This window comes from Theropithecus gelada, chromosome 13 (assembly GCF_003255815.1).
Source record: "Theropithecus gelada isolate Dixy chromosome 13, Tgel_1.0, whole genome shotgun sequence".
Taxonomy (NCBI): domain Eukaryota; kingdom Metazoa; phylum Chordata; class Mammalia; order Primates; family Cercopithecidae; genus Theropithecus; species Theropithecus gelada.
The window spans coordinates 64823910-64850400 of record NC_037681.1 but is presented as its reverse complement, the minus strand read 5'-3'; the positions used below and the strand labels follow the sequence as shown (position 1 = coordinate 64850400).

The following is a 26491-nucleotide window of genomic DNA, read 5'->3' as shown; positions in this document are numbered from 1 at the left end:
TACCTCTGCTTGTACAGAATATGATAAACTGGCATCACCTATCCATTCCAGCTTCCAAGATACCTTTCTATTTTATAGAGCTGGAAAGTTAGAAACTGTATTTCCCGGAATCCTTAGCAGCCAGCGTTTCAGGTGTGATTTTGGTTTAACTATTCAGATGCACTAACATGAGATTTGAAAGGAGGAAAGATGGTGTTAACTATAATTCACCAACTTGTGCTGGTTAGAATAGTTGTAAAGATACTTGGTTTTTCTGAAGCAGCTTTAACAGAGGTCCCAGTGTTGACTCTAATTTAATGGAGAGTGAGAGGAAGCACAAGTGGCATCACCTCTCCTGGTACAGATCTAGAAGCAAGGTATGCTTCTAGAATCTATAGTCATGGCACAGCAGCTTCCTGTTCATCAACCTGAAGCTTCCTGAGATAGCTTCAGGTTCTTCATTGTGGTAGAGGCAGTATTTCTCTCGGCTGGCCAATTTCAGCTTTATACTGTGCTGGGACTCGGCTGTTCTGGGATTCATTCTTAGACTGTTTCTCCAATGATTTTGTAAGCACTTAATTCACTATGCTAAACCCCCTTCTGCTTAAAGTAGCTAGAGTGGTTTGTATTTTCTAAAAAGGAACCCTTATTCCAACAATGCATAATTCTTATGTGTAGAAGGGCAAACTGAGATCAAAACAATTGAGAAAATATGTCAGTATGAATATATCTCATAAGAAAAATATGTTTAAATTTTATATACAATGTAGAAGTTTTAGAAGGTTAGTTTTGTTTTGTTTTTTTCTTTGAGACGGAGTCTCGCTCTGTTGCCCAGGCTGGAGTGCAGTGGCTGGATCTCAGCTCACTGCAAGCTCCGCCTCCCGGGTTCATGCCATTCTCCTGCCTCAGCCTCCCGAGTAGCTGGGACTACAGGCACCCGCCACCTCGCAAAGTTAGTTTTTTATATTTTTAGTAGAGACGGGGTTTCACCATGTTAGCCAGGATGGTCTCGATCTCCTGACCTCGTGATCCGCCCGTCTCGGCCTCCCAAAGTGCTGGGACTACAGGCTTGAGCCACCACGCCCGGCCAGAAGGTTAGTTTTTTAAATGGAGGATCAGAAAAGGTAGCCTGTCTTTGAAGGTTTTATTTATTTTTAATTGTTTAAAAGCCTTAATCAAACGCAGGGTCCTAGCCAGGCATGGTGGCTCATGCTTATAATCCCAGCACTTTCAGAGGCAAAGGTGGGTAGATCGCTGGAGGCCAGGAGCTCAATACCAGCCTGGCCAACATGGTGAAACCCCATCTCTATTAAAAATGCAAGAATTAGGCAGTGCACGGCATGCACCTGTAATCCCAGGTTCTTGGGAGGCTGAGGCACGAGAATTGCTTGAGCCTGGGAGGCAGAAGGCACAGGAGGCATGAGAATTGTTTGAGCCAGATTGCACTACTGTACTCCAGCCTGGGCAACAGAGCAAGATTCTGTTTAAAAATAATAATAATAATAATAATAATAATAATACAGGGTCTTATTATTGTCTGTCAACTATGGGCAACAGGAAGAAAAACAAACTACTCAACAGAGTTTACTCTTAGGAAAAAACAAAGTATTAAATTTTTAAAAATATAAAATGTAGATATTATAAATTGTCTTCAATCTTGCCCAATTAAACTCCAAACAGTAAATACCTTTTTATAGTCTAAATTACTCTGATGTCAAGGTAAAGGCACCAAGGTACTCTGATGTCAAGGTAATGGCACCATAAACCACTAATGTAAAAAATAATTTAAGTTACCACATGTATAATACTGGAAGGGGCTTTCATAGTTTAGTATGATCTGCATGATCTATATGATCTACAATATGACAACAAGCTAATATTCAATGAAAGTAACAGGCAACATATTTAGAACAAATAAGACATTTATATAATCCATGTTAGGTAAAAGTAATTACAATAGGAGATCAAGTCAAATTACTTTTGATGTTTCTTTAAAAAGAAGATACAGTTATTTTAAGGCCATCAATAATATTTGTAGTTTTATGAACTGAGAGGATACTCAAATCTCCCATCAAGTTAACCTTAAGGTAGATTATAACCTTATCATCTACCACTTTTAGAAGACCTCCTTCAAATACCCATGTTATATAATTAAATAATATTCAAATGAAATTATCTGGGGTGAAGGAATTAGTCAAGGCATTTTCTCATTCTCCTAAGTAAGTCAATAAGCCATTTAGTCAAATATCAATGCTATGCCAAGTAAGTTCATGTCAAAAGATTAAGTATCAGAAGAAAAAAAAAAAGACATCAAGTCCTAAGGTCCCTAAACCCATTAGGTAAACAACGTATGAAACTGAACACAATGGAAGTCGAAGACCCATTTATTAACCTGAAATGTTTGTTTACTTCAGAACTAACTAAACTGATCATAACTATACGGAAACACTTATGAAGACCAGATGTACCAGTGGGATAGAGGAGTAAGGCTAAACACAAAAGTACTGGTTGAAAAACTTTTAGAAGAGTAGCTAGATGCCCTGATTACATCATCAACACCAGGCAACTACACTTCCCCACAATGGAACTTTGATAGGTACATTTCTAGAGAAGATGAGTGACAGTTCTGATCTTAAACATCAAGTACAGCTTAAAGTAGTATAACAGGCTCTTCATTCTGATCAATATCCTTTTCCTTCACTTAGCTTCTAGATAATAGGCAGCGAGTCATATCTGCCAGAGAGACTGCAATATAGAATGAGTACACCTTATTCAAAATGGAACCAGAAGTATTTTGGATTTTGAATTTGTTCAGATATTGGATTTGTTTGGATTTGGGAATATTTGCAAAACATAAAGAGAAGGCTTGGGATGGGACCCAAGTCTAAACATGAAATTCATTTATTTTTCATATATACCTTATACACATGGCCTGAAGGCAATTTTATATAATTTTTAAAATAATTTTATGCACAAAACAAAGTTTTGATTGTATTTTAATTGCAACTCGTCACATGAGGTCAAACATGGAATTTTCCATTCGTGGCAACATGTCAGCTCTCAAAAAGTTTCAGATATTGGAGCATTTAAGATCTTGAATTTTTGGATTAGGGATGCTTAACCTGGTTTCCTTTCTGGGATACTGGAACAAGAAAAAAAGACCTGTAGATACTGACATTTGGGATCCCCCCAACAAAAATGGCCAATTCCAGTTACCCTACAGTTAGGAGAACAGTAAACAGAACTCTGAATCCCTATATTTATATATGAATCTATGCTCAGGGATGCAAGTAAAAACCAGAAAACCTTATCCTTTATATGCAGAAGCTATATTGTTTCCCATTTTTAAGACACAGCAACAGGCCAGGCATGGTGGCACACCTGTAATCCCAGCACTTTGGGAGGCTGAGGTGGGCAGAATGCTTAAGCTCAGGAGTTCGAGACCAGCCTGGGCAACATGGCAAAACCCCATCCCTGCTAAAAAAAGAAATACAAAAATTAGCCAGGCGTGGTGGTGTGCACCTGTAGTCCCAGCTACTCGGAAGACTAAGGCACAAGAATCGTTTGAACCCAGGACATGGAAGTTGCAGTGAGCTAGGATCACACCACTGTACTTCAGCCTGGGTGATGGAGTGAGACTCTGTCTCAAATAATAATAATAATAATAGCTACTATTTATGGTGAGTCTATGACATGGCAGATTCCAAGCTAAGCATTTTACAAATATTATGTCAAATACTCAAAACAACCCTCCAAAGTATGTGTTATTGCTCCCATTAAGTGAAGAGAAAACTGAGGTTAGAAAAGTAAAAAGTTGTCCAAATTCCGACAACTTACAGAAGACTTACATCACACCCATTACCAAAAGGATTTAAGATGGCTTAAAAAGATGAACAATACAAGATACCATTTGTGAAAAGTGGATGAGAAAGAAAAAAAGAAAGCAAAAGTAAGGATATAAAACAAAGTCAAGAATAAAGGTGAAACAGTCCCAGCTACTCGGGAGGCTGAGGCAGGAGAATGGCGTAAACCCGGGAGGCGGAGCTTGCAGTGAGCTGAGATCCGGCCACTGCACTCCAGCCTGGGCGACAGAGTAAGACTCCGTCTCAAAAAAAAAAAAAAAAAGAAAAAGAATAAAGGTGAAACAAAAATACATTCCATAACAATCTAAATACTTGATACAGATCAGTGAAGAGCGCACAGCAAGTGGTAGACCTAGGACTGGATCAAGATTTAGATGCATCTGATGCCAGTGTCAAGTTGTATGCTTGCCAAGTTAACTGTGCTTCTTCACAAACCTTTTTATTCTACTTGTTCTTCAAAATAACAAATTAAATTTGTCATCAATGAAATATTTAACTTGTCATTAAATAAATTAAATTTGTCATCAATTAAATATTTAACTTGTCATTAATTAAATATTACAAAACTAATAACATAGAGCTAAAAGGGAGTTGTCGCTACCCTAAAAGCCAAGTTGAATGTTTTAGAAAGATAAAGGTAAGTTGCTTAAAAGTTTACTATCAATTTAGGTATTGGAAGCCAACTACAAACATTTGAAGAATTATAAATATCTAGAAAGATTTGACACTCAGAAAATAACTTCACTTGGAATATGTATTGTTATTACAATTCACCTCTTAACCAACTTTTTCAATTAGCCAATCCAGGTAAAAGCATCCTGCTTTAATATAAATTGTACTGTGAAATATTCCATAATCAGATTCTTCAGCCAGGTAGTCACACCTCTAGGCAAGATTTTTCATTCGGTAGGTGGTTTGTAAATACACGTGTAACAGTCATTGCTACTCTTCCATCTGCCCTACATCACCTCCTTTTAGGAACTGCCCTTCCCTCACTCTATGTAATTCTAGTGAGGTTGTTACACCTTACCTGCCACAGGGTGGGTTGATGACCCAGGTTAGCCAAAGTGCCCCATTCTGGACATAGCAATTGGTCCAACCTTGGCCTATCAGAGTCCTTTGGAAGAAATGATTTGGATGTTGGGGAAAAGAGTTATTTCTTCCGGATTACTAGCTGGATGGATATGAAAGTCTGGAGTTGCCAGTGGCCATCTTTGTCAACATGTAATGAGACTCAACAAAGAGGAAAATAGAACAACATCCATAACCTCTACTGATATTGATTAATAAACTTCCAGACCTCATCTAATTTAAGTACTCGCTTGACTCAAATTTTGGCAATTTATCAGGTAACCTGGAACCAAATGATGCACTAGGTCAACCAGGTTTTCTCTCAAAACCTGTGTTTTGTTAATTACAAAACACAGAAAATACTGAACAGTTAACATAAAGTAAAAGGCCATGAGACAGCACTGGAGCTCTATAGGGTAATGGAAAGACAGAATTGTAAAGGAAAAAACAAGCAGACAGAGCAGATGTTCTGCAGATGTCCCACGAGAGAGAAAAGGAGTCACATATCTCTAGCACTGCTTAGATCCCTTATAGTTTTCCAGTACTAGATGCATATAAGATAGGAATGGTTCATTCATTTGAAATACATTTACTAAGAGCTTGTAAATGTTTAATATATGTGATGGATTAAATTATAATAGAAAAAGATTCACTTCCTCTTTGTCACCTCCAAGGAAGGAGTTGTATTTCCCTGCCCCTTGACTTTGGCCAATAGGAAGTAAACACATGATGTGAGCAGGGGTTTAAAATGTGTTTCTGTGGTTGGGCTTGCTCTTATACCTCTGCTATCACCATGAGGACTTTAGCCCACTAGTCCAAAGATTAGAGACATATGGACCACATGTGCATCATAGAGATACCCAGGTGACTACAGCCTATGTCAGTCAGCTCCCAGGTGGTCCCCACATGCACCAACAAAACAAATATTAACTGCTGTATGCCACTGTGATGTTGTGGTTCTTACTGAGCAATAACTTACTGATAAAATACACTAAGGACTAGGTGCTATGCGCCATTTAAAGACTGACCTTACTCTCAGGCTTTCCACAGACACTTAACAACATCTACTAAAAACCAATTAACCAGGTCCTGTGCTAGATGCAGAGGATATAATCTAATAAAACATCACCTTTTCCCAGGGAGAATGCCCGTTCTAGTAATAAAGAGAGACCCTGATCACATGATCATAAAATAATATAAGGGGCTCACTAGTAGAGTGGGCTGAGGGTTTAACTTAGCCCAGAGGCATTAGGGGTGGCTTCACAGAAGAGTAGTTTGAAATGGAAGTGTGAAGAATGAACAATCATTCACCAAGTAGAGAAGATAAAAAGACTCCAAGCAGGCAGATGTATACCAAAAGTTTCAATGTCAGAACGTGTGGGGAGGTCATGTAACAGCCACAGCTGAAACTTGTCACTGTTCTCATTTAGACCGCAATTTATAATGAACGTAAATGCTGTAGCTTTTACTACACTAAGAATCACTGAAAAGCCAGGCATCATGGCATACCCCTGTAATCCCAACTACTCAGGAAGATGAGGTGGGAGGATTGCTAAGTAAGACCCTAGCTCATTTATTTAAAAAAAAAAAAAAAAAAAGGCCGGGCGCGGTGGCTCAAGCCTGTAATCCCAGCACTTTGGGAGGCTGAGAGGGGCGGATCACGAGGTCAGGAGATCAAGACCATCCTGGCTAACACGGTGAAACCCCGTCTCTACTAAAAAAATACAAAAAACTAGCCGGGCGAGGTGGTGGGCGCCTGTAGTCCGGCAGGAACCCGGGAGGCGGAGCTTGCAGTGAGCTGAGATCCCGCCACTGCACTCCAGCCTGGGCGACAGAGCGAGACTCCGTCTCAAAAAAAAAAAAAGTCGGGGGGGTGGTGGGCGCGGCAGGCACAGTGGCTCAGGCCTGTAATCCCAGCACTTTGGGAGGGAAGGCAGGTGAATCACCTGAAGTCAAGAGTTCGAGACCAGCCTGGCCAAAATGGCGAAACTCCATCTCTACTAAAAATACAAAAATTAGCCGGGTGTGATGGTGAGCGCCTGTAATCCCAGTTACTCGGGAGGCTGAGTAAGGGAGAATTGCTTGAACCAGGGAGGCAGAGGCTGCAGTGAGTCAACATTGCACCACTGCACTCCCGCCTGGATGACATAGTAAGACTCTGTATCAAAACAAAACAAAACAAAACAAAAAAAACGGGAGGGGGGCCGGGCACTGTGGCTCACGCCTATAATCCCAGCACTTTGGGAAGCCGAGGTGGGTGGATCACCTAAGGTCGGGAGTTCGAGACCAGCCTGACCAACATGGAGAAACCCCGTCTCTGCTAAAAAAAAAAAAAAAAAAAAGCCAGGTGTGGTGGTGCATGCCTGTAATCCCAGCTGCTAGGGAGACTGAAGAAGGAGAATCATTTGAACCCGGGAGGCGGAGGTTGCAGTGAGCCGAGATGGCAGCCATTGCACTCCAGCCTGTGCAACAAGAGCGAAACTCCATCTCAAAAAGAAAAGCGGGGGGGGGGGGGGGGCGAGGAGGAGGGTTGAGTCCAAGATCTCATTTCAGTGGTCACTATTAAAAACAAAAAAAAAAATCAGATGTTTACTTTATTATAGGTACTTCCTATGATGATCTGTGAGGACATGCATTTTCTTATCCTGTAATACCATTTGTAACAATAGCAAAACCAGATCATTACTGGTCTGGAAAGACTGTCAATGCATCAGCAAATAAATTTTAATTAACTCTGATGATCTACTTAACTCATAACTCCAAAAGCACTAAAAGACCACTGTATGAAAAGGTGACTCAAGGCAACTGCAAACAAAGTGACCCTCAAAATACTAAAAGCACAATCTCAAGTAAAGTGGCAATAGCTGGGAAACTCTTCCAAACACAACTGTCAGAAATGGAAAAATGTCCTCCTGAGTAAAGCTTTAGGCAGAAAACTTCAGGCAGAGGCATAACACTGGTATGTAAAAACAATAACCAGACTTAAATTAACTTCAAGAAGTGAGCGAAGAATGTGAGTGATCATAAATCAGAACTTCCGTCAAGCTTGCACGAGAGAAGTTCTAAGTAACAGCAGAAACTTTGAAGTACCAGAAGATACCATCATTCAACAAACGAACACACTTTAACTAAACCACTTTGGACACGGAGAATCTCGCTGATCACTTCAAACTACAAGATAATCATTGAACTTTGAGACCTCGGTGGGAGAGGAGGTCAGCTCTTCCTACTCCTTGCACGCTCCGCTGTACGGAAGATGCCAAGGGAACGCGTGCCGCGTCTCAGTCCCGGCACAGTCAACCACGCTGGGCAAAAGACGGGGCCAGAGGGTGCAGAAGAACATCAGTAACTAGAACCAGGCTGGGAGTTAAGCTAGAAGAAACCTGGGGAAGGAAGCAAAACAGAAGCAGGAAAAGAGCAGTGGGGAGCGGCGGGCGCACCAGAGACTGGCGAGAAGGGGAAAAGTCCCCCAGACGCACAAAAATGTATAGAAGGGGTTCCTCTACTTCGATCAGAGTTTCCCAGGAGCTCAGCCTTGGCTGTCTTCCTCCTCATCCAACCCCACCTATTCCTCCTCTTGGATGGGACACTTAGGTGAAGCGAGGGGGAGCTTCGCAGGTGGCTCCCGGCAAACTGAGAAGGGACTCCCAGAACTGCCAAGAGGAAAGAGCTGCGAACGGTCGCTCCCCTGGTACGTGAGGGGGAGTGACCAGAGGCAAAGGTGAGGCGAGCAGGTTCTCCCCTACCTGCCGCAGGAGCTTCCACCGGGCGGCTCCCAGGGGCGCCGAGACTACGGGCCCCCGAGTGGTGCAGCCAACTGCCAGACCGCCGCCCGCTGCTCTCGCAGTCTCACCGGCCCCAGCGTCCGCGACTCGCGACTCCATCTCACTGGAGCCTTCCATACCCGGAGGTGCCGCCACCGCAGCTCGTCCCCTGCCAGGACCTGCCAACTTCTTCCCTGTCAGGACCTGTGACGCCTGCCCCCCCCCCCCCCCCGCCCGCAACGACCCAGGCATGCGCGCCCTCCCCGAATTCCGCATTTCCGGTACTCGCATCTCCTTGGCAACCAGGGCCGCGTTGTCACGTCATTGCACCATTTTGCTGGTAGCCATCTTGAGTGAGGGCGGACCAGAGGGTTAGAGAAATGTGGCAGGGCTACTGGAACGCTGTTCCTCATTGTCTTAGTCTTCTCTGCTTCATCTCGAGCTCAGAAGACTAGCAAAGAACAAAGAGTCTTATATATTTTGAGACTAAAGAACCCAGGAACGCCAGAAGAATCCTTGACCACAACAAAGATGGCGAAATCTGCCTGTTGCTCGTGGTAGACTGAGGTTACGTAGCTCGGCGTGCTGCAAACCAGCTCTAGGCGGCTCTGGGTAGGTTGTCGTTCTGTGGGCTGCGGAACGCAGACTTCGGCTGGACGTGCCTGCGGTGACATCTGCTCCTCTCTGAGAGCTTCAGGTTCTCCGGCCTGCCTTCACTGGTTTGTGTCCAGAGCCGGACTGATTCTCTCAATTTGCGTATGTATGGGGAGTGTACTGGTCTCTTCCCTTCTCCCCTTCCTCCCCACACCCACCCCTCAGTCCCCAGGTCCTCGCTTTTTGACTCATGGCCCAGCACTGCGTGCGTGTCACCTGGTCCCTCTCCCTGTTGCATTCAGATCGCCTCATCCCTGGGGTGGAGAGTTGCATGGGGAAAACGAATAGGTTCTCCCGAGAACACCCGTTTATCTACCCCACCCCCATCCTAGCCTTGCATACTGTCTTCTCCTTGAGGATGAAGGATGGATAAAGGGTGTGGGGACGTGGTGATGTAGGACCTTTGCAGGCCCTTGTTATTCGGGTCTTTTTTCCCCTTTTTTTACTAGTGTCGGCTAGTAAACTAGTGTTGCTTCTCTACCCCCAATCACCCATTATTTTGCTGCGACATGGAAAGGGATTAAAGGGGGCGGGGGCGTCGTAGCGCATCTGATCTATGGTAAATTTGACGCAGCCTTCTACCTTTGATACCAGGGGGTATTTTGTGGAAGACGTCCATAATGACGTTCAGCTGTGTGCAATAGACCTAGATTATTCCTGACGTAAATCACAGCAACTGCCATTTATTGAGTGGTCACTACGTGCCAGGCACTGTATGGTCTTAACATTAAACTGCCTCATTTTGTTTTTACAACAACAACCCTAGAAGGTAAATGGTGTCATTTCATTTTTGCAGATAAGGAAACTGAGGCCCAGAGACACAGTTAAGTGTTGGAGCTAAGACCTCAACCCAGGTCTCTCTGACTCTTAACTACTTATTAGCTCTCAAGGTTAATAAAAGCTACCTCCTGACAAACCAGAGATGGCCTCACATTTTATTTGTGCATCTTGCAGGGGTTTTTTGTTGTTTTAGTTAAAGCACTAAATACCTTTTTAACGTTAAAATCCATAGTTGAGTTTTCCAATTTTTGGAACCAAAACAAATTGGAATTTTTGCTATATAGCTTACTGTCCAAGTGACCTGGAACAGTTGCTTAGAACCTCCCACAGCCACAGTTTGGCAACTTGTAAAATGTGCATTGTAGTATCTAATTTATCAAGTCTATATAAAATTTAAATTAGACAAGATAAAAGCACCTGGCACTTAGTTAACACTCAACAATAATTAATCTTCCCTCCCCCACCTTTATTAAATAATTAGGCTTTTCCAGTTTATCTTCCACATACATACCAAAGATATGTTCATAATTATGTAAGACCAAAGGCTTTTTACCTTTTACAGCCCTGAGTTCCTGAGATATCCCATTAAGTCTGTGTACTTATTTGCAAATTTTTGTTTTGTTTCTTGTTTTGTTTTTTTGTTTTAGTTTGCCCCTATGTGTGCCAGAATCAGTGCTGCATAGTTTGAGCCTGATAGGATTAATTTTACAAATGAGACATTTAAGTCACATCTGCCAAGAAGTATGATTTGAATGAAACTTTAACTCACACACGTTTTTAGATTTAGTTAGCCTAAGTTATCAGCTGTCTGAAGTTACTCATAACCTAAGCAGGGCATGGCCCTGAAAAGGAGCAATGAGAACTGCTGATCTTAGATACTCTGAGAACCCACTACTCTGTAATCATACCTATAAAATCATTCGTGTGCTGGCAGCCCCAAAAGGAGCATAAACCAGGGACTTTGGTACCATGCAGCAGAAGACCAAATTATTTCTCCAAACTTTGAAGTATAGTATTCCTCACCTTGGAAAATGCATGCAGAAACAGCATTTGAATCACTATAACTTCGCTGATCATTATTACAATAGAATAAAATTGAAAAAATATCACCTAACCAAGTGTCTTCAAAATAAACCCAAGATATCAGAGTTAGCAAGAAACATCCCAAGTCGGAGCTTCTCATGTAAGGTATGGACTGTTTAAGTTAACCTATTTGTAGGTCATTAAGATTAATTTTAGTTTAAAAATAAAGAATGGGTAGAACATCGGAGCTACTAATTTTCTCAGTAATTCTAACTTGGTTTTTCAAATTTTCAAGTCTCAGTTGTCTCTAGTCAAATGTAAGTATAAACGAGGATATCCATCAAGGCAGGCAGATCACCTGAGGTCAGGAGTTCGAGACCAACCTGGCCAAATAGTAAAACCCTGTCTCTACTAAAAATACAAAAATTAATCGGGCGTCATGGCACCCACCTGTAATCCCAGCTAGTTGGGAGGCTGAGGCAGGAGAATCTCTTGAACCAGGGAGGCAGTGGTTGCGGTGAGCTGAGATCACACCACAGCACTCCAGCCTGGGTGACAGGGAGACTCTGTCTCAAAAAAAAAAAAAAAAAAAAAGAGTGTATACATATATTTGTAGGGCTCTAATGTAATATATAAAAATGTAGGTTTATATAAAACGATTCACCTCAGGACTTCCTTAGTATGCCTGCCAGTGCATTTCAAAGTATAATTCAGCCTTCTAAAATTTCAAGAACACTAAATTATAGCTCTTAATAAAATCTCATGATATGCCCATTGTTGTATGAATCACGAATCAGTACACTTCAGTAAAGGCCATGAATTGTGTTTTATTTCTCTGTAAAAAAATGAAAACCAGTCTTGCGTTTTTGACCACTTGAGTCCTTCAGGAAGACGCTGTCGGAGTGTTGTACTTCTGCCAGACCCCAAGCTGTGGGCGTGAACTCAACCTTGAGGACCCGATTGCCCTTATATAGAGAGTGACCACGTATCCACTTATGCCTGGGACAGCTCCAGCCTACACCTGTTGTCCCTGTGTAATTATTAATAGTGTCCCCTTTCCTCTCAAATATGTCCTGATTAGGATGGTAAATTACATAGTCATCCTACTTACTTGAGATTAAATTATCTAATTGTGCTGCTGCTGCTTTGACTTCCCTCTCCTACCTTTTACTTCTTGTGTTCCTTAGGTTCCTTAATGATATTTGGGGGTGGTGTTCTTGCAATAATTTCACATATTTATGATTTTAATATATTTTTTACTTTTTTATTTTAATTTCTGGTTTTGTCGCATACTGATTCTTCTTTTAGTCTGTTTTGACTTCCTCCTTTCTTTGGATAAAGTATAACAAAATTTTTCCACTTGATCCATTTTAAAGTATGCAATTCAGTGGCTTAGCATAATGCTTTCAAAGTTCATCTGTGTTGTATGCCTGTATCATAACTTCATTTCTTTTTATAGTTGAATAATACTCCTTTGTATGTATAAACCACATTTTGTTTATCCATTCTTCTATTGATGGACACTTGGGCAGATTCTTCTCATTTTAGAAACTTTTTAATCTAATTTTACTCAGTTTTTCTAGTTTTTGTTCAATTTTTGCACTTATCTTAGCTGATACCTATTTGGGTGTTGTGTGTGTCTCTCTTTTGCCTTTAACTTTTTATATGTTAGCCCTCTAGTCTTCCTAGACTTTTACCCTTTATGTTTTAGTCTTTGAAATTCTTTTCCCTTTCATAGTGTCTTGCCTTAGTTTAGCACTTTCTTAATTACTCATTTAGAAATTCTTTATATCTTCCTTTTATTTCATTTTTGTAGTTTTTGTACATCTTTCCTACTTTAGAAAGAAAATTTTTAATTTCACCTATTGAACTAAATTTTGGACCTTTAGGTTATTTTATTTTGCATTGTGTTTAGAACATTTTCTCATGTTGTACTTTGTCTTAACTCTTAGTGTATAAATAGTAGGCAGGAATTACCATCAGAGTAACAGCTGTGATGTTAGCTCACGTTCTAAATGGAAGGTTGACTATTTTTTCCCTCCATTTGTCCCTGAAGCAACTTTTCAGTTCTCTTTTATAGATTCCCACTACCTGGAAACTTTAACCTGACTCAGTGACTCCAAGTATTCATAGTTCTTTTAGTAGTTCCTTTACCTGAGACAGTGATCCTGCTTTCGCATGTCATGTATCAACCATTCCCTCTATGAGAAATGATGTAATATAAAAGCCATGGTCTTCATCTTTTTTGATGACTGAGACCTGGGGAAGCTTTATAAATGTCCCTGCAGCTGTGAAAACACCTGTAGACAAGAATGCACATTTCCTTCTTTCAGCAAGCATTCACTAGTTCCAACTCTATCCGCTTTTATAGGGTGCAATAATGTAGAAAAAGTAGTTAATGCTTTTATGTAAATTAAAATATATCTGTTTAAAGAGCTATTACCTAATATAAGTTAAGGAACAGAAAGTAGCAGGTGTAATGGGAATGCTAGAAGGCAAAAGATCTAGCCACGATTGGTGTGACTGTGAACTAATCAGGACTCTTAATCTTCCTGACTGAAAAAAATAGGGAGTTCTGATCAGGTATAGTGGCTCACACCAGTAATACCAGAACACTGGGAGGCCAAGGTGAGCAGATTGTCCGAGCTCAGGAATTTGAGACCAGCCTTGGCAACATGGCAAAACCCCATCTCTACCAAAAAGACTAAAAATTAGCTGGGCATGGTGGCTCACGCCTATAATCCCAGCTACTTGGAAGGCTGAGGTGGGAGGATTGATTGAGCCTTGGAGGTTGAGTCTGCAGTGAGGTTGAGGCACAGTAAGATTGTGCCACTGCATTTTAGCCTGGGTGACACAGGGATACCCTGTCTCAAAAAAAAAAAAAAAGCAAGTTTCAACTTGTCATTCTCTGGAAAGTCTTCCAGGTGCTAAAATTTCATGATTCTATACCTCTGTCTTATTACCTTAGCAGCAAATTATTGCCTATAAGTTTGGGGACTCTTCAGTATCAACTGCTGCAGTCTAACTGTATATCAGAAATCCTGGGGAGCTTTTTTAGAAATGCGGATTCCTGGATCTCACCTCACATCTGCATAATGAAAATCTCTATGGTTGAGGCCTACAGATCTGTTTTTTGTTTGTTTGTTTGAGATGGAGTCTTGCTTTGTCGCCCAGGCTGGAGTGCAATGGCGTGATCTCAGCTCACTGCAACCTCCGCCTCCTGGATTCAGGCAATTCTCCTGCCTCAGCTTCCAAGTAGCTGGGATTACAGGCATCCACCACCATGCCTGGCTAATTTTTTTTTTTGTATTTCTTAGTAGAGATGGGGTTTCACCATGTTGGTCAGGCTGGTCTGGAACTCCTGACTTCAGGTGATCCACCCACCTTGGCCTCCCAAAATGCTGGGATTACAGGCATGAGCCACCATGCCCGGCCCCAGATCTGTTTTTTTGAAGTTAGTAATTCTGGAACTCACAGCTTGACTGACAGTGGACCTGTATTTAGAAACTGGAAATGTTTGATGATCAAGTGTTGCTGATCTAAACCTTATTGAATTCATTCAGTTCTACAGTTCTTATTGGCAAGTACCTCAGCTTTCCATTTTACATTAGCCAGATGGCAAGATGAACTTACTCCATTATACTTACAAGCCAGCTAGTGATATTCAAAGACTAGCATCCATCCAGATATCACATTTCTTTATCTTCCACATCATCCTGCTCTGCTCTGCCTACGAAAATAATTCCCAAAATCTTTAATAGTGATAATTTGAACAAGATACAAAAAAGAAATTGAATAATTAAAGAGAGAAGACTAAATCCTTTGGTCAAACATGTCATTTGCCTATTTCTATAATAGAGATTAGCAGCTTCTGCAATAGTCTCATATACATACATACATATATACACACACACATATATATACACACATATATATACATGGTATCTTGTTTTTTTCTTAAATCAGTTTCAGGTTGAAAAGCTCTTAAATAGATTGGTTGACAGTTGGCTTCTTCACTATGATCTGTGACTTGTAAGAACCACTGGTTATAACTAGTAAGTTCAAAACATTGTCAGGAAAGGAGGAGGAAAGAAAAATTTTAAAAGAAAATTCAGGAATGCCAGAAAGAAAAATAAATGGTAGTCTCATTAATTTTTCATAATTCATAATAATAATTCATAATAATTCATTTCATAATAATTCATAATAATTCAGAGTGGGACTACCTTACAGGTACAACTTCATTATTAGTTACTTCTTCACATTCCATTTATTCTTTAACCTGCTTGGGTCTGGCTTCCACTCCTTCCTTAAAACTTTTGTCAGTGTCACCCCAAGGTGTTACATATTTTAACCAGTGGTTGTTTTTCTTTCATCCTCTTGAATAAGCTCTCTCAGCCAATTGGACATATTTGACCATTTCCTCCTTGGAAGACTCTTCTCCTTGGGCTTTATGACTCCTTGGGCTTTTCTGACTTTTCTCTTACCTTAGAAGCTTATTCTCCTCAGTCTGCTTTTCAAACTTTTCCTCCATTTGACCTCTAAATTTGGAGGTTTCTCAGCACTTGGTCCTGGTCCTTTTTCTCTCTTTAATTTCTTCCTAAATAATCTTATCCATGGCCGTGGATTGAAGGGACATAGCAGCTACTGTCATCATCCCAGAATCCCCTCTGAGCTACACAGTATTTTGCTGCTTACCTAACAATCTCCAGGTGGACGTTTCACTGACTTCTCAAACAAACTATCTACAATTGAACTTTACTTCTCCAGCCCCGATTCAGCTCTTCTTTATTTCATTGCTATTTACTCATTTGTTCAAGCTAGAACACTGCTGTCCTGCCATCATGTCCATTAAGAGTGTATCCCTAACTAGCTTTGTGATCTTTGCCATGTCTCCATACCACCAAGTCTACTACTTTAATCAATTTGTCTCATCCAAACAATTCATAATCAGTAAATCACTAATTTGATGGTCTAGTTATAACCTAATGTTTATACACCCCAAATTATGTATACCATCATGTCATCATGTTTAACATATTTTCAGAAACATGTATTAACCAAAATATATATTGAACCTGTCCATATTTCTCCATCTCTACCATCATCACTCTAGCTATCTTTTACTTGGACCACTGGTAAAGACTCCTAACCAGGCTCTTGGCTTTCCCTCTTGTTCCTTTCCAACCCATTTTCCATATCATCAGAAAAATGATCTTAAAATATAAATTAAATCATGTCACTTCCCAAATTAAAACTTTCCAAAACTTATTACGGAAACTTTTATTACAGAAACTTAAAATCCAGTCTCCTAATCATGTCTCCTAAGGCCATGCACAATCTCACCCCTCTCTCATTTCATGCCAAATTGCCCCCATTTACTTTGGGTAGGCCTCAGTGGTCATCTCCCAGATTGAAGAACATGACTCTTTCCCATCTATCTTAGGACCTTTGTGTACTATTCCTTAATCCTATTCACCACTACTTGATTAGTTCCTTCTCCTATTTTAGGTCTTGATTAAATGTTACCCGCTGAGAAGTTACTTTGGTTACTATGGTCAGAATTGCCCTTCTTAGGAGGTAACATTTAATCAAGATCTAAAGTAAGAGAATGAATTAGGCAGAGGGAGCAGCATGTGTAAAAGCTCAGAATTGAGGAGGACATCACTACAATTAGAAGAGCCAAAATGGTCAAAGATGGCCAGGCACGGTGGCTCATACCTGTAATCCCAGCACTTTGGGAGGCCGAGGCAGGTGGATCATTTGAGGTCAGGAATTCCGGACCAGCTTGGCCAACACGGTGAAACCATCTTAGTGAAACCATGGACTTATTTCACAGTCATGTATGTAACCTTACTGATATTCAGATCTTGTATCTTCTAAAAATACAAAAATTAGCCAGGCTTGGTGGTGTGCACCTATAACTCCAGCTACACAGGAGGCTGAGGCAGGAGAGGCTGAGGAAGGAGAATCACTTGAAACCAGGAGGCAGTGATTGCAGTGAGCCAAGATCGCACCACTGCACTCCAGCCTGGGCGACAGAGTGAGACTCTGTCTCAAGAAAACAAACAAAACAAAATGGTCGAAGATGAGCCAAAAGAGGCAAACTGGGCGGGATCATGTATAGGTAGTTTTGTATATCTTGCAAAAAGTTTGAGCTGGATCCTTTTAAACAATAGTATGTTATTGAAAAATGTCGGCACAATCAGATTTGCATTTTAGAAGAATCACTCTGACAGAATAGAGAATAAATTGGAAGTAGGAAGCCTTGTCGGAAACTCAGATGAGTGAAGATGAGAGTCTTTACAGGGTGATTGCTTTTTTTTTTTTTTTTGGAGACAGTGTCTCACTCTGTCACCCAGTCTGTAGTGCACTGGCACAGCCTCAGCTCACTGCAACCTCCCAGGCTCAAGTGATTCTCGTGCCTTAGCCTCCTGAGCAGCTGGGATTATAGGCATGTGCCACCACACCCAGCTAATTTTTTTATATTTTTAGTAGAGATAGGGTTTTGCCATGTTGGCTAGGCTGGTCTGGAACCCCAGCCTCAAGTGATGCACCTACCTTGGCTCTCGAAGTGCTGGGATTACAGGCATGAGCCACCGCACCTGGCCCTGATTAGATTTTATTTGAGACATCTTAATGGAAGACTAGAAGAACTTGAGTGATAATTCCTCATCTCTTTGGATTCTAAAATCCAAAAGCCTCTTAGAAAACAAACGATTTTTTTAACTGATTGGAGGATATTGAGAATGGGCAAAACCTGACCTAAGCTGACGCAAAGCTATTATGATCTTTATTTATCCCAATCAGTAGATGTTTAGTTCTAAAATGTTACTGCATTTGATTACAGAGTGTTGTTCCCCTGTAAACTGAGATAAGGTACCCAGTTAACATTCCAAAAATCTCAAAATTCTAAAACACATCCGGTTTATCTTTATGTTTCAGATGGACTTATTTCACAGTCATGTATGTAACCTTACTGATATTCAGATCTTAAGGATAAAGAAGGCCAGGCGTGGTGTCTCACGCCTATAATCCTAGCACTTTGGGAGGCTGAGGCGGGTAGATCACCTGAGGTCAGGAGTTCGAGACCAGCCTGACCAACATGGCGGAACCCCATTGCTACTGAAAATACAAAAAAATTTAGCCAGGCCTGGTGGCACACACCTGTAATCCCAGCTACTCGGGAGGCTGAGGAAGGAGAATCACTTGAACCCGGGAGGTGGAGATTGCAGTGATCCAAGATGGTGCCGCTGCACTCCAGCCTGGTGCAGTGGGAGCAAGACTCCATCTCAAAAAAAAAAAAAAGATGAAGAACTAGAAAGGATAAATGTAACTCACTAGTAAAGTGGAGATTTTAGTAGCAGTTGGATATTTGAGTCTGGAATTTGGGGAGAGTTGTTACATATGGATAGAAGTTGAAGCCATAGGAGTCATATCACTATATTTACCTCTCTGCTATTACTACATCATTTTAAACTTTTTCTGTCTCCCCATTATTTTGGGAGGTCCTTAAAGACAAGAATTTTATAATACACATCTTGCCAGCACATAACATAACGACTGCCACATCGTAGATAAGCAATAAGTGTTTATAGAATGAATTAATAGTTAATGAATTTTTTTTTCATATAACCATAAATTTTATTGCTAGAAAACATATCCCAGAAATCATCCCATCTGAGCTCTTTCTTTAGGCCTTTGATACTTTTTTTTTTTTTTTTTTTTTTTTTAAGGCAGGGCCTCACTCTGTTGCTCAGGCTGGAGTGCAGAGGCACAAACATGACTCACTGCAGCCTCAACTTCCTGGGCTCATGCTCTCTTACTGCCTTACCTCCCAAGCAACTGAGACCACAACCATGCCCAGCTAATTTTTAAATTTATTTTTATTTTTATTTTTTGGTGGAGACAGGGTCTCACTTTGTTTTGTGGGCTGGTCTCAAACTCCTAGGCTCAGGTAATCCTCCTGCCTCAGCCTCCCAGAGTGCTGGGATTACATGCGTGAGCCACCATGCCCAGCCCTATGACCCGTTATGAGTTCATTTTGTTTACAGTGTAACGGATTGGGGTACAACTTTATTATTTTGCTTGTGGATATCCATTGTCTGAGCAACATTTGTTGAAAAGACTGTTCTTTTTCCATTGAATTGTCTTGGTATCCTTTCTGAAAATCAACTGACCATAAATTCGATGGTTTATTTCTGGACTCTAACTTTTATCTCATTTTTCTATATGTCTGTCCTTAGGCCAGTATTACACATTTAATTACTATAGCTTTGTAATAAGTTTATTTATTTATTTATTTATTTATTTATTTATTTATTTTTGAGACAGAGTCTCGCTCTGTTGCCCAGGTTGGAGTGCAGTGGTACCTTCTCAGGTCACTGCAACCTCTGCCTCCCAGATTCAAGCAATTCTCCTGCCAAGGTCCCCTGAGTAGTTGGGATTACAGCTGCCTACCACCATGCCCAGCTAATTTTTTCTATTTTTAGTAGACACGGGGTTTCACCATGTTGACCAGGCTGGTCTCAAACTCCTGACCTCAGGGTAATCTGCCCGACTTGGCCTGCCAAAGTGCTGGGATTATAGGCATGAGCCCCTGCGCCCAGCCTATAATAAGTTTTAAAATCAGGAAGTATGTGAATTCTTTCTAAACAAATGAAGAAACTAAAGCCACAGAGTCTAAAGTTAAGTTAGAAAACTAGTAGAGTCAGAAGTAGATGTAAGGTAGCCTAATTCACAGTACCTTTCTTTTTTAATATCTTGTAGTACAAGTAGAGCATTCCTAATCCAAAATCCGAAATGCTCTAAAATCCAAAACTTTTTTTTTTTTTAAATAGAGACAGAGTCTTGCTGTGTTGCCCGGGTTGGTCTCAAGCTCCTGGGCTCAAGCAGTCCTCCTGCCTCAGCTTCCATAAGTACTGGGATTACAGGCGTGAGCTGCCACTCTTGGCCAGTGAGCATCTTTTCTTATGTTTATTGATCCTGTTGGGTTTTCTTCTTGAATGCCTATTCTTTTCTTTTGATCATTTTTTTTTTTAATTATACTTTAAGTTCTAGGGTACATGTGCACAACGTGCAGGTTTGTTACATATGTGTACATGTGCCATGTTGGTGTGCTGCACCCATTAACTCGTCATTTACATTAGATATATCTCCTAATGCTATCCCTCCCCCGTCCCCCCATCCCACAACAGGCCCCGGTGTGTGATGTTACCCTTCCTGTGTCCAAGTGTTCTCATTGTTCATTTCCCACCTATGAGTGAGAACATGCGGTGTTTAGTTTTCTGTTCTTGTGATAGTTTGCTGAGAATGATGGTTTCCAACTGCATCCGTGTCCCTACAAAGGTCATGAACTCATCCTTTTTTATGGCTGTGTAGTATTCTATGGTGTATATGTGCCATGTTAATCCAGTCTGTCATTGATGGACATTTGGGTTGGTTCCAAGTCTTTGCTATTGTGAATAGTGCTGCAGTAAACATATGTGTGCATGTGTCTTTATAGCAGCATGATTTATAATCCTTTCGGTATATACCGAGTAACGGGATGGCTAGGTCAAATGGTATTTCTAGTTCTAGATCCTTGAGGAATCGCCACACTGTCTTCCACAATGGTTGAACTAGTTTATAGTCTCACCAACAGTGTAAAAGTGTTCCTCTTTCTCCACATCCTCTCCAGCACCTGTTGTTTCCTGATTTTTAATGATCGCAATTCTAATTGGTGTGAGATGGTATCTCATTGTGGTTTTGATTTTCATTTCTCTGATGGCCAGTGATGATGAGCATTTTTTCATGTGTCTGTTGGCTGCATAAATGTCTTCTTTTGAGAAGTGTCTATTCATATCCTTTGCCCACTTTTTGATGGGGTTGGTTTTTTCTTGTAAATTTGAGTTATTTGGAGGTTCTGGATATTAGCCCTTTGTCAGATGAGTAGATTGCAAAAATTTTCTCCCATTCTGTAGGTTGCCTGTTCACTCTGATGGTAGTTTCTTTTGCTGTGCAGAAGCTCTTTAGTTTAATTAGATCCCATTTGTCAATTTTGGCTTTTGTTGCCATTGCTTTTGGTGTTTTAGACATGAAGTCTTTGCCCATGCCTATGTCCTGAATGGTATTACCTAGGTTTTCATAGTTTTAGGTCTAACATTTAAATCTCTAATCCATCTTGAATTAATTTTTGTATAAGGTGTAAGGAAGAGATCCAGTTTCAGCTTTCTACATTATGGCTAGCCAGTTTTCCCAGCACCATTTATTAAATAGGGAATCCTTTCCCCATTTCTTGTTTTTGTCAGGTTTGTCAAAGATCAGAAGGTTGTAGATGTGTGGTATTATTTCTGAGGGCTCTGTTCCATTGGTATATATCTCTGTTTTGGTACCGGTACCATGCTGTTTTGGTTACTGTAGCCTTATAGTATAGTTTGAAGTCAGGTGGTGTGATGCCTCCAGCTTTGTTCTTTTGGCTTAGGATTGTCTTGGCAATGCGGGCTCTTTTTCGGTTCGATATGAACTTCAAAGTAGTTTTTTCCAATTCTGTGAAGAAAGTCGTTGGTAGCTTAATGGGGATGGCATTGATTCTATAAATTACCTTGGGCAGTATGGCCATTTTCAGTATATGAATTCTTCTTATCCATGAGCATGGAATGTTCTTCCGTTTGTTTGTGTCCTCTTTTATTTCACTGAGCAGTGGTTTGTAGTTCTCCTTGAAGAGGTCCTTCACATCCCTTGTAAGTTGGATTCCTAGGTATTTTACTCTATTTGAAGTAATTGTGAATGGGAGTTCACTCATGATTTGGCTCTCTGTTATTGGTGTATAAGAATGCTTGTGATTTTTGCACACTGATTTTGTATCCTGAGACTTTGCTGAAGTTGCTTATCAGCTTAAGGAGATTTTGGGCCGAGACGATGGAGTTTTCTAAATATACAATCATGTCATCTGCAAACAGGGACAATTTGACTTCCTCTTTTCCTAATTGAATATCCTTTATTTCTTTCTCCTGCCTGATTGCCCTGGCCAGAACTTCCAACACTATGTTGAATAGGAGTGGTGAGAAAGGGCATCCCTGTCTTGTGCCAGTTTTCAGACGGAATGCTTCCAGTTTTTGCCCATTCAGTATGATATTGGCTGTGGGTTTGTCATAAGTAGCTCTTAGTATTTTGAGATCCGTTCTATCAATACCGAATTTATTGAGAGTTTTTAACATGAAGGGCTGTTGAATTTTGTCAAAGGCTTTTTCTGCGTCTATTGAGATAATCACGTGGTTTTTGTCTTTGGTTCTGTTTATACGCTGGATTACGTTTATCAATTTGCGTATGTTGAACTAGTCTTGCATCCCGTGGATAAAGCCCACTTGATCATGGTGGATAAGCTTTTTGATGTGCTGCTGGATTCGGTTTGCCAGTATTTTATTGAGGATTTTTGCATCGATATTCATCAGGGATATTGGTCTAAAATTCTCTTTTTTTGTTGTGTCTCTGCCAGGCTTTGGTATCAGGATTATGTTGGCCTCATAAAATGAGTTAGGGAGGATTCCCTCTTTTTCTATTGATTGAAATAGTTTCAGAAGGAATGGTACCAGCTCCTCTTTGTACCTCTGGTAGAATTTGACTGTGAATCCATCTGGTCCTGGACTGTTTTTGGTTGGTAGGCTATTAATTATTGCCTCAATTTCAGAGCCTGTTATTGGTCTATTCAGGGATTCAACTTCTTCGTGGTTTAGTCTTGGGAGGGTGTATGTGTCCAGGAATTGATCCATTTCTTCTAGGTTTTCTAGTTTATTTGCATAGAGGTGTTTATAGTATTCTCTGATGGTAGTTTGTATTTCTGTGGGGTCGGTGGTGATATCCCCTTTATCATTTTGTATTGCGTCTATTTGATTCTTCTCTCTTTTCTTCTTTATTAGTTTTGCTAGTGGTCTATCAATTTTGTTGATCTTTTCAAAAAACCAGCTCCTGGATTCATTGATTTTTTTGAAGGGTTTTTTTTGTGTCTCTGACTTCAGTTCTGCTCTGATCTTAGTTATTTCTTGCCTTCTGCTGGCTTTTAAATGTGTTTGCTCTTGCTTCTCGAGTTCTTTTAATTGTGATATTAGGGTGTCAATTTTAGATCTTTCCTGCTTTCTCTTGTGGACATTTAGTGCTATAAATTTCCCTCTACACACTGCTTTAAATGTGTCCCAGAGATTCTGGTATGTTGTATCTTTGTTCTCATTGGTTTCAAAGAACATATTTATTTCTGCCTTCATTTCGTTATGTACCCAGTAGTCATTTAGGAGTAGGTTGTTCAGTTTCCATGTAGTTGAGCGGTTTTGAGTGAGTTTCTCTTAATCCTGAGTTCTAGTTTGATTGCACTTTGAGAGACAGTTTGTTATAATTTCTGTTCTTTTACCTTTGCTGAGGAGTGCTTTACTTCCAACTATGTGGTCAATTTTGGAATAAGTGCAATGTGGTGCTGAGAAAAATGTATATTCTGTTGATTTGGGGTGGAGAGTTCTGTAGATGTCTATTAGGTCCACTTGGTGCAGAGCTGAGTTCAATTCCTGAATATCCTTGTTAACTTTCTGTCTCGTTGATCTGTCTAATGTTAAGAGTGGGGTGTTAAAGTCTCCCGTTATTATTGTGTGAGAGTCTAAGTCTCTTTGTAAGTCTCTAAGGACTTGCTTTATGAATCTGGGTGCTCCTGTATTGGGTGCATATATATTTAGAATAGTTAGCTCTTCTTGTTGAATTGATCCCTTTACCATTATGTAATGGCCTTCTTTGTCTCTTTTGATCTTTGTTGGTTTAAAGTCTGTTTTATCAGAGACTAGGATTGCAACCCCTGCCTTTTTTGTTTTCCATTTGCTTGGTAGATCTTCCTCCATCTCTTTATTTTGAGCCTATGTGTGTCTCTGCATGTGAGATGGGTCTCCTGAATACAGCAAACTGATGGGTCTTGACTCTTTATCCAGTTTGCCAGTTTGTGTCTTTTAATTGGAGCATTTGGCCCATTTACATTTAAGGTTAATATTGTTATGTGTAAATTTGATCCTGTCATTATGATGTTAGCTGGTTATTTTGCTCGTTAGTTGATGCAGTTTCTTCCTAGCATCAATGGTCTTTGCATTTTGGCATGTTTTTGCAGTGGCTGGTACCGGTTGTTCCTTCCCATGTTTAGTGCTTCCTTCAGGATCTCTTGTAAGGCAGGCCTGGTGGTGACAAAATCTCAGCATTTGCTTGTTTGTAAAGGATTTTATTTCTCCTTCACTTATGAAACTTAGTTTGGCTGGATATGAAATTCTGGGTTGAAAATTCTTTTCTTTGCCGGGTGCGGTGGCTCACGCCTGTAATCCCAGCACTTTGGGAGGCCGAGGCGGGTGGATCACGAGGTCAGGAGATTGAGACCATCCTGGCATGCACGGTGAAACCCCGTCTCTATTAAAAATACAAAAAATTAGCCAGGCGTGGTGGTGGGTGCCTGTAGTCCCAGCTACTCGGGAGGCTGAGGCAGGAGAATGGCATGAACCCGGAAGGCGGAGCTTGCAGTGAACCGAGATCGCGCCACTGCACTCCAGCCTGGGCAACAGAGCGAGACTCTGTCTCAAAAAAAAAAAAAATTATTTTCTTTAAGAATGTTGAATATTGGCCCCCACTCTCTTCTGTCTTGTAGAGTTTCTGCCGAGAGATCCGCTGTTAGTCTGATGGGCTTCCCTTTGTGGGTAACCTGACCTTTCTCTCTGGCTGCCCTTACATACTTTCCTTGATTTCAACTTTGGTGTATCTGACAATTATGTGTCTTGGAGTTGCTCTTCTTGAGGAATATCTTTGTGATGTTCTCTGTATTTCCTGAATTTGAATGTTCAGTGGCCTGCCTTGCTAGGTTAGGGAAGTTCTCCTGGATAATATCCTGCAGAGTGTTTTCCAACTTGGTTCCATTCTCCCTGTCACTTTCAGGTAAACCAATCAGACGTAGATTTGGTCTTTTCACATAGTCCCATATTTCTTAGAGGCTTTATTCATTTCTTTTTACTCTTCTCTTCTCGCTTCATTTCATTCATTTGATCTTCAATCACTGATACCCTTTCTTTCAGTTGATTGAATCGGTTACTGAAGCTTGTGCATTTGTCACGTAGTTCTTGTGCCATGGTTTTCAGCTCTATCAGGTCATTTAAGGACTTCTCTACATTGGTTATTCTAATTAGCCATTCATCTAATCTTTTTTGAAGCTTTTTAGCTTCTTTGCGATGGGTTCGAACTTCCTTCTTTAGCTCGGAGAAGTTTGATCGTCTGAAGCCTTCTTCTCTCAACTCATTAAAGTCATTCTCTGTCCAGCTTTGTTCCATTGCTGGCGAGGATCTACATTCCTTTGGAGGGGGAGAGGCACTCTGATTTTTAGAATTTTCAGCTTTTCTGCTGTTTTTTCCCCATCTTTGTGTCTACCTTTGGGCTTTGATGATGGTGACGTACAGATGGGGTTTTGGTGTGGATGTCCTTTCTGTTTGTTAGTTTTACTTTCCAACAGTCAGGACCCTCAGCTGCAGGTCTGTTGGAGTTTGCTGGAGGTCCACTGCAGACCCTGTTTGCCTGGGTATCAGCAGCAGAGACTGCAGAAGAGTGAATATTGATAAACAGCAATTTTTGCTGCCTGATCCCTCCTCTGGAAGCTTCATCTCAGAGGGGAACCCGGCCGTGTGAGGTGTCAGTCTGCCCCTACTGGGGGGTGCCTCCCACTTAGGCTACTCAGGGGTCAGGGACCCCATTGAGGAGGCAGTCTGTCTGTTCTTAGATCTCAAACTCCATGCTGGGAGAACCAATGCTCTCTTCAAAGCTGTCAGACAGGGACATTTAAATCTGCAGAGGTTTCTGCTGCCTTTTGTTTGACTCTGCTCTGTCCCCAGAGGTGGAGTCTACAGAGGCAGGCAGGCCTCCTTGAGCTGCGGTGGGCTCCACCCAGTTCGAGGTTCTGGGCCACTTTGTTTACCTACTCAAGCCTCAGCAATGGCGGGCACCCCTCCCGCAGCCTCACTGCCGCCTTGCTGTTAGATCTCAGACTGCTGTGCTAGCAATGGGGGAGGCCCCCGTGGGCATGGGACCCTCCAAGCCAGGCACGGGAAATAATCTCCTGGTGTGCCGTTTGCTGAGACCCTTGGAAAAGCGCAATATTAGGGTGGGAGTGACCCAATTTTCCAGGTGCTGTGTGTCATGGTTTCCCTTGGCCCGGGTGAGGTGATGCCTCGTCCTGCTTTGGCTCTCGCTTGGTGGGCTGCACTCACTGTCCTGCACCCACTGTCTGACACGCCCCAGTGAGATGAACCCAGTACCTCACTTGAAAATGCAGAAATCACCCATCTTCTGTCCACACTCTGGGCGCTGTAGCCTGGAGCC

At 41.2% G+C, this 26491-nt stretch overlaps 2 protein-coding genes across 6 annotated transcripts in view; one reads left to right on the top strand and one right to left on the bottom strand.

Moving 5' to 3' along the window:
• Positions 1–8893, bottom strand: part of CAMKMT (calmodulin-lysine N-methyltransferase) — a 406766-nt gene extending 397873 nt beyond the window's left edge. The window contains exon 1 of the mRNA XM_025353820.1: positions 8660–8893. Within this exon, the coding sequence (XP_025209605.1) occupies positions 8660–8815 (156 nt within the window). The 5' untranslated portion in view covers positions 8816–8893. The remainder of the gene's footprint in view (positions 1–8659) is intronic.
• Positions 8894–8951: 58 nt separating this feature from the next.
• Positions 8952–26491, top strand: part of PREPL (prolyl endopeptidase like) — a 52743-nt gene continuing 35203 nt past the window's right edge. For 2 of the 5 annotated variants that reach the window (XM_025354824.1, XM_025354825.1), the window contains exon 1: positions 9018–9433. Coding sequence is in view for 2 of the 5 variants with exons in the window: in XM_025354823.1 (XP_025210608.1) it covers positions 11081–11299 (219 nt within the window). In the remaining 3 variants the exon portion in view is untranslated. Of the gene's footprint in view, positions 9434–10758; positions 11300–26491 lie in introns of all 5 variants that reach the window. The other 3 variants (XM_025354823.1, XM_025354821.1, XM_025354826.1) reach the window with 3 other exon arrangements.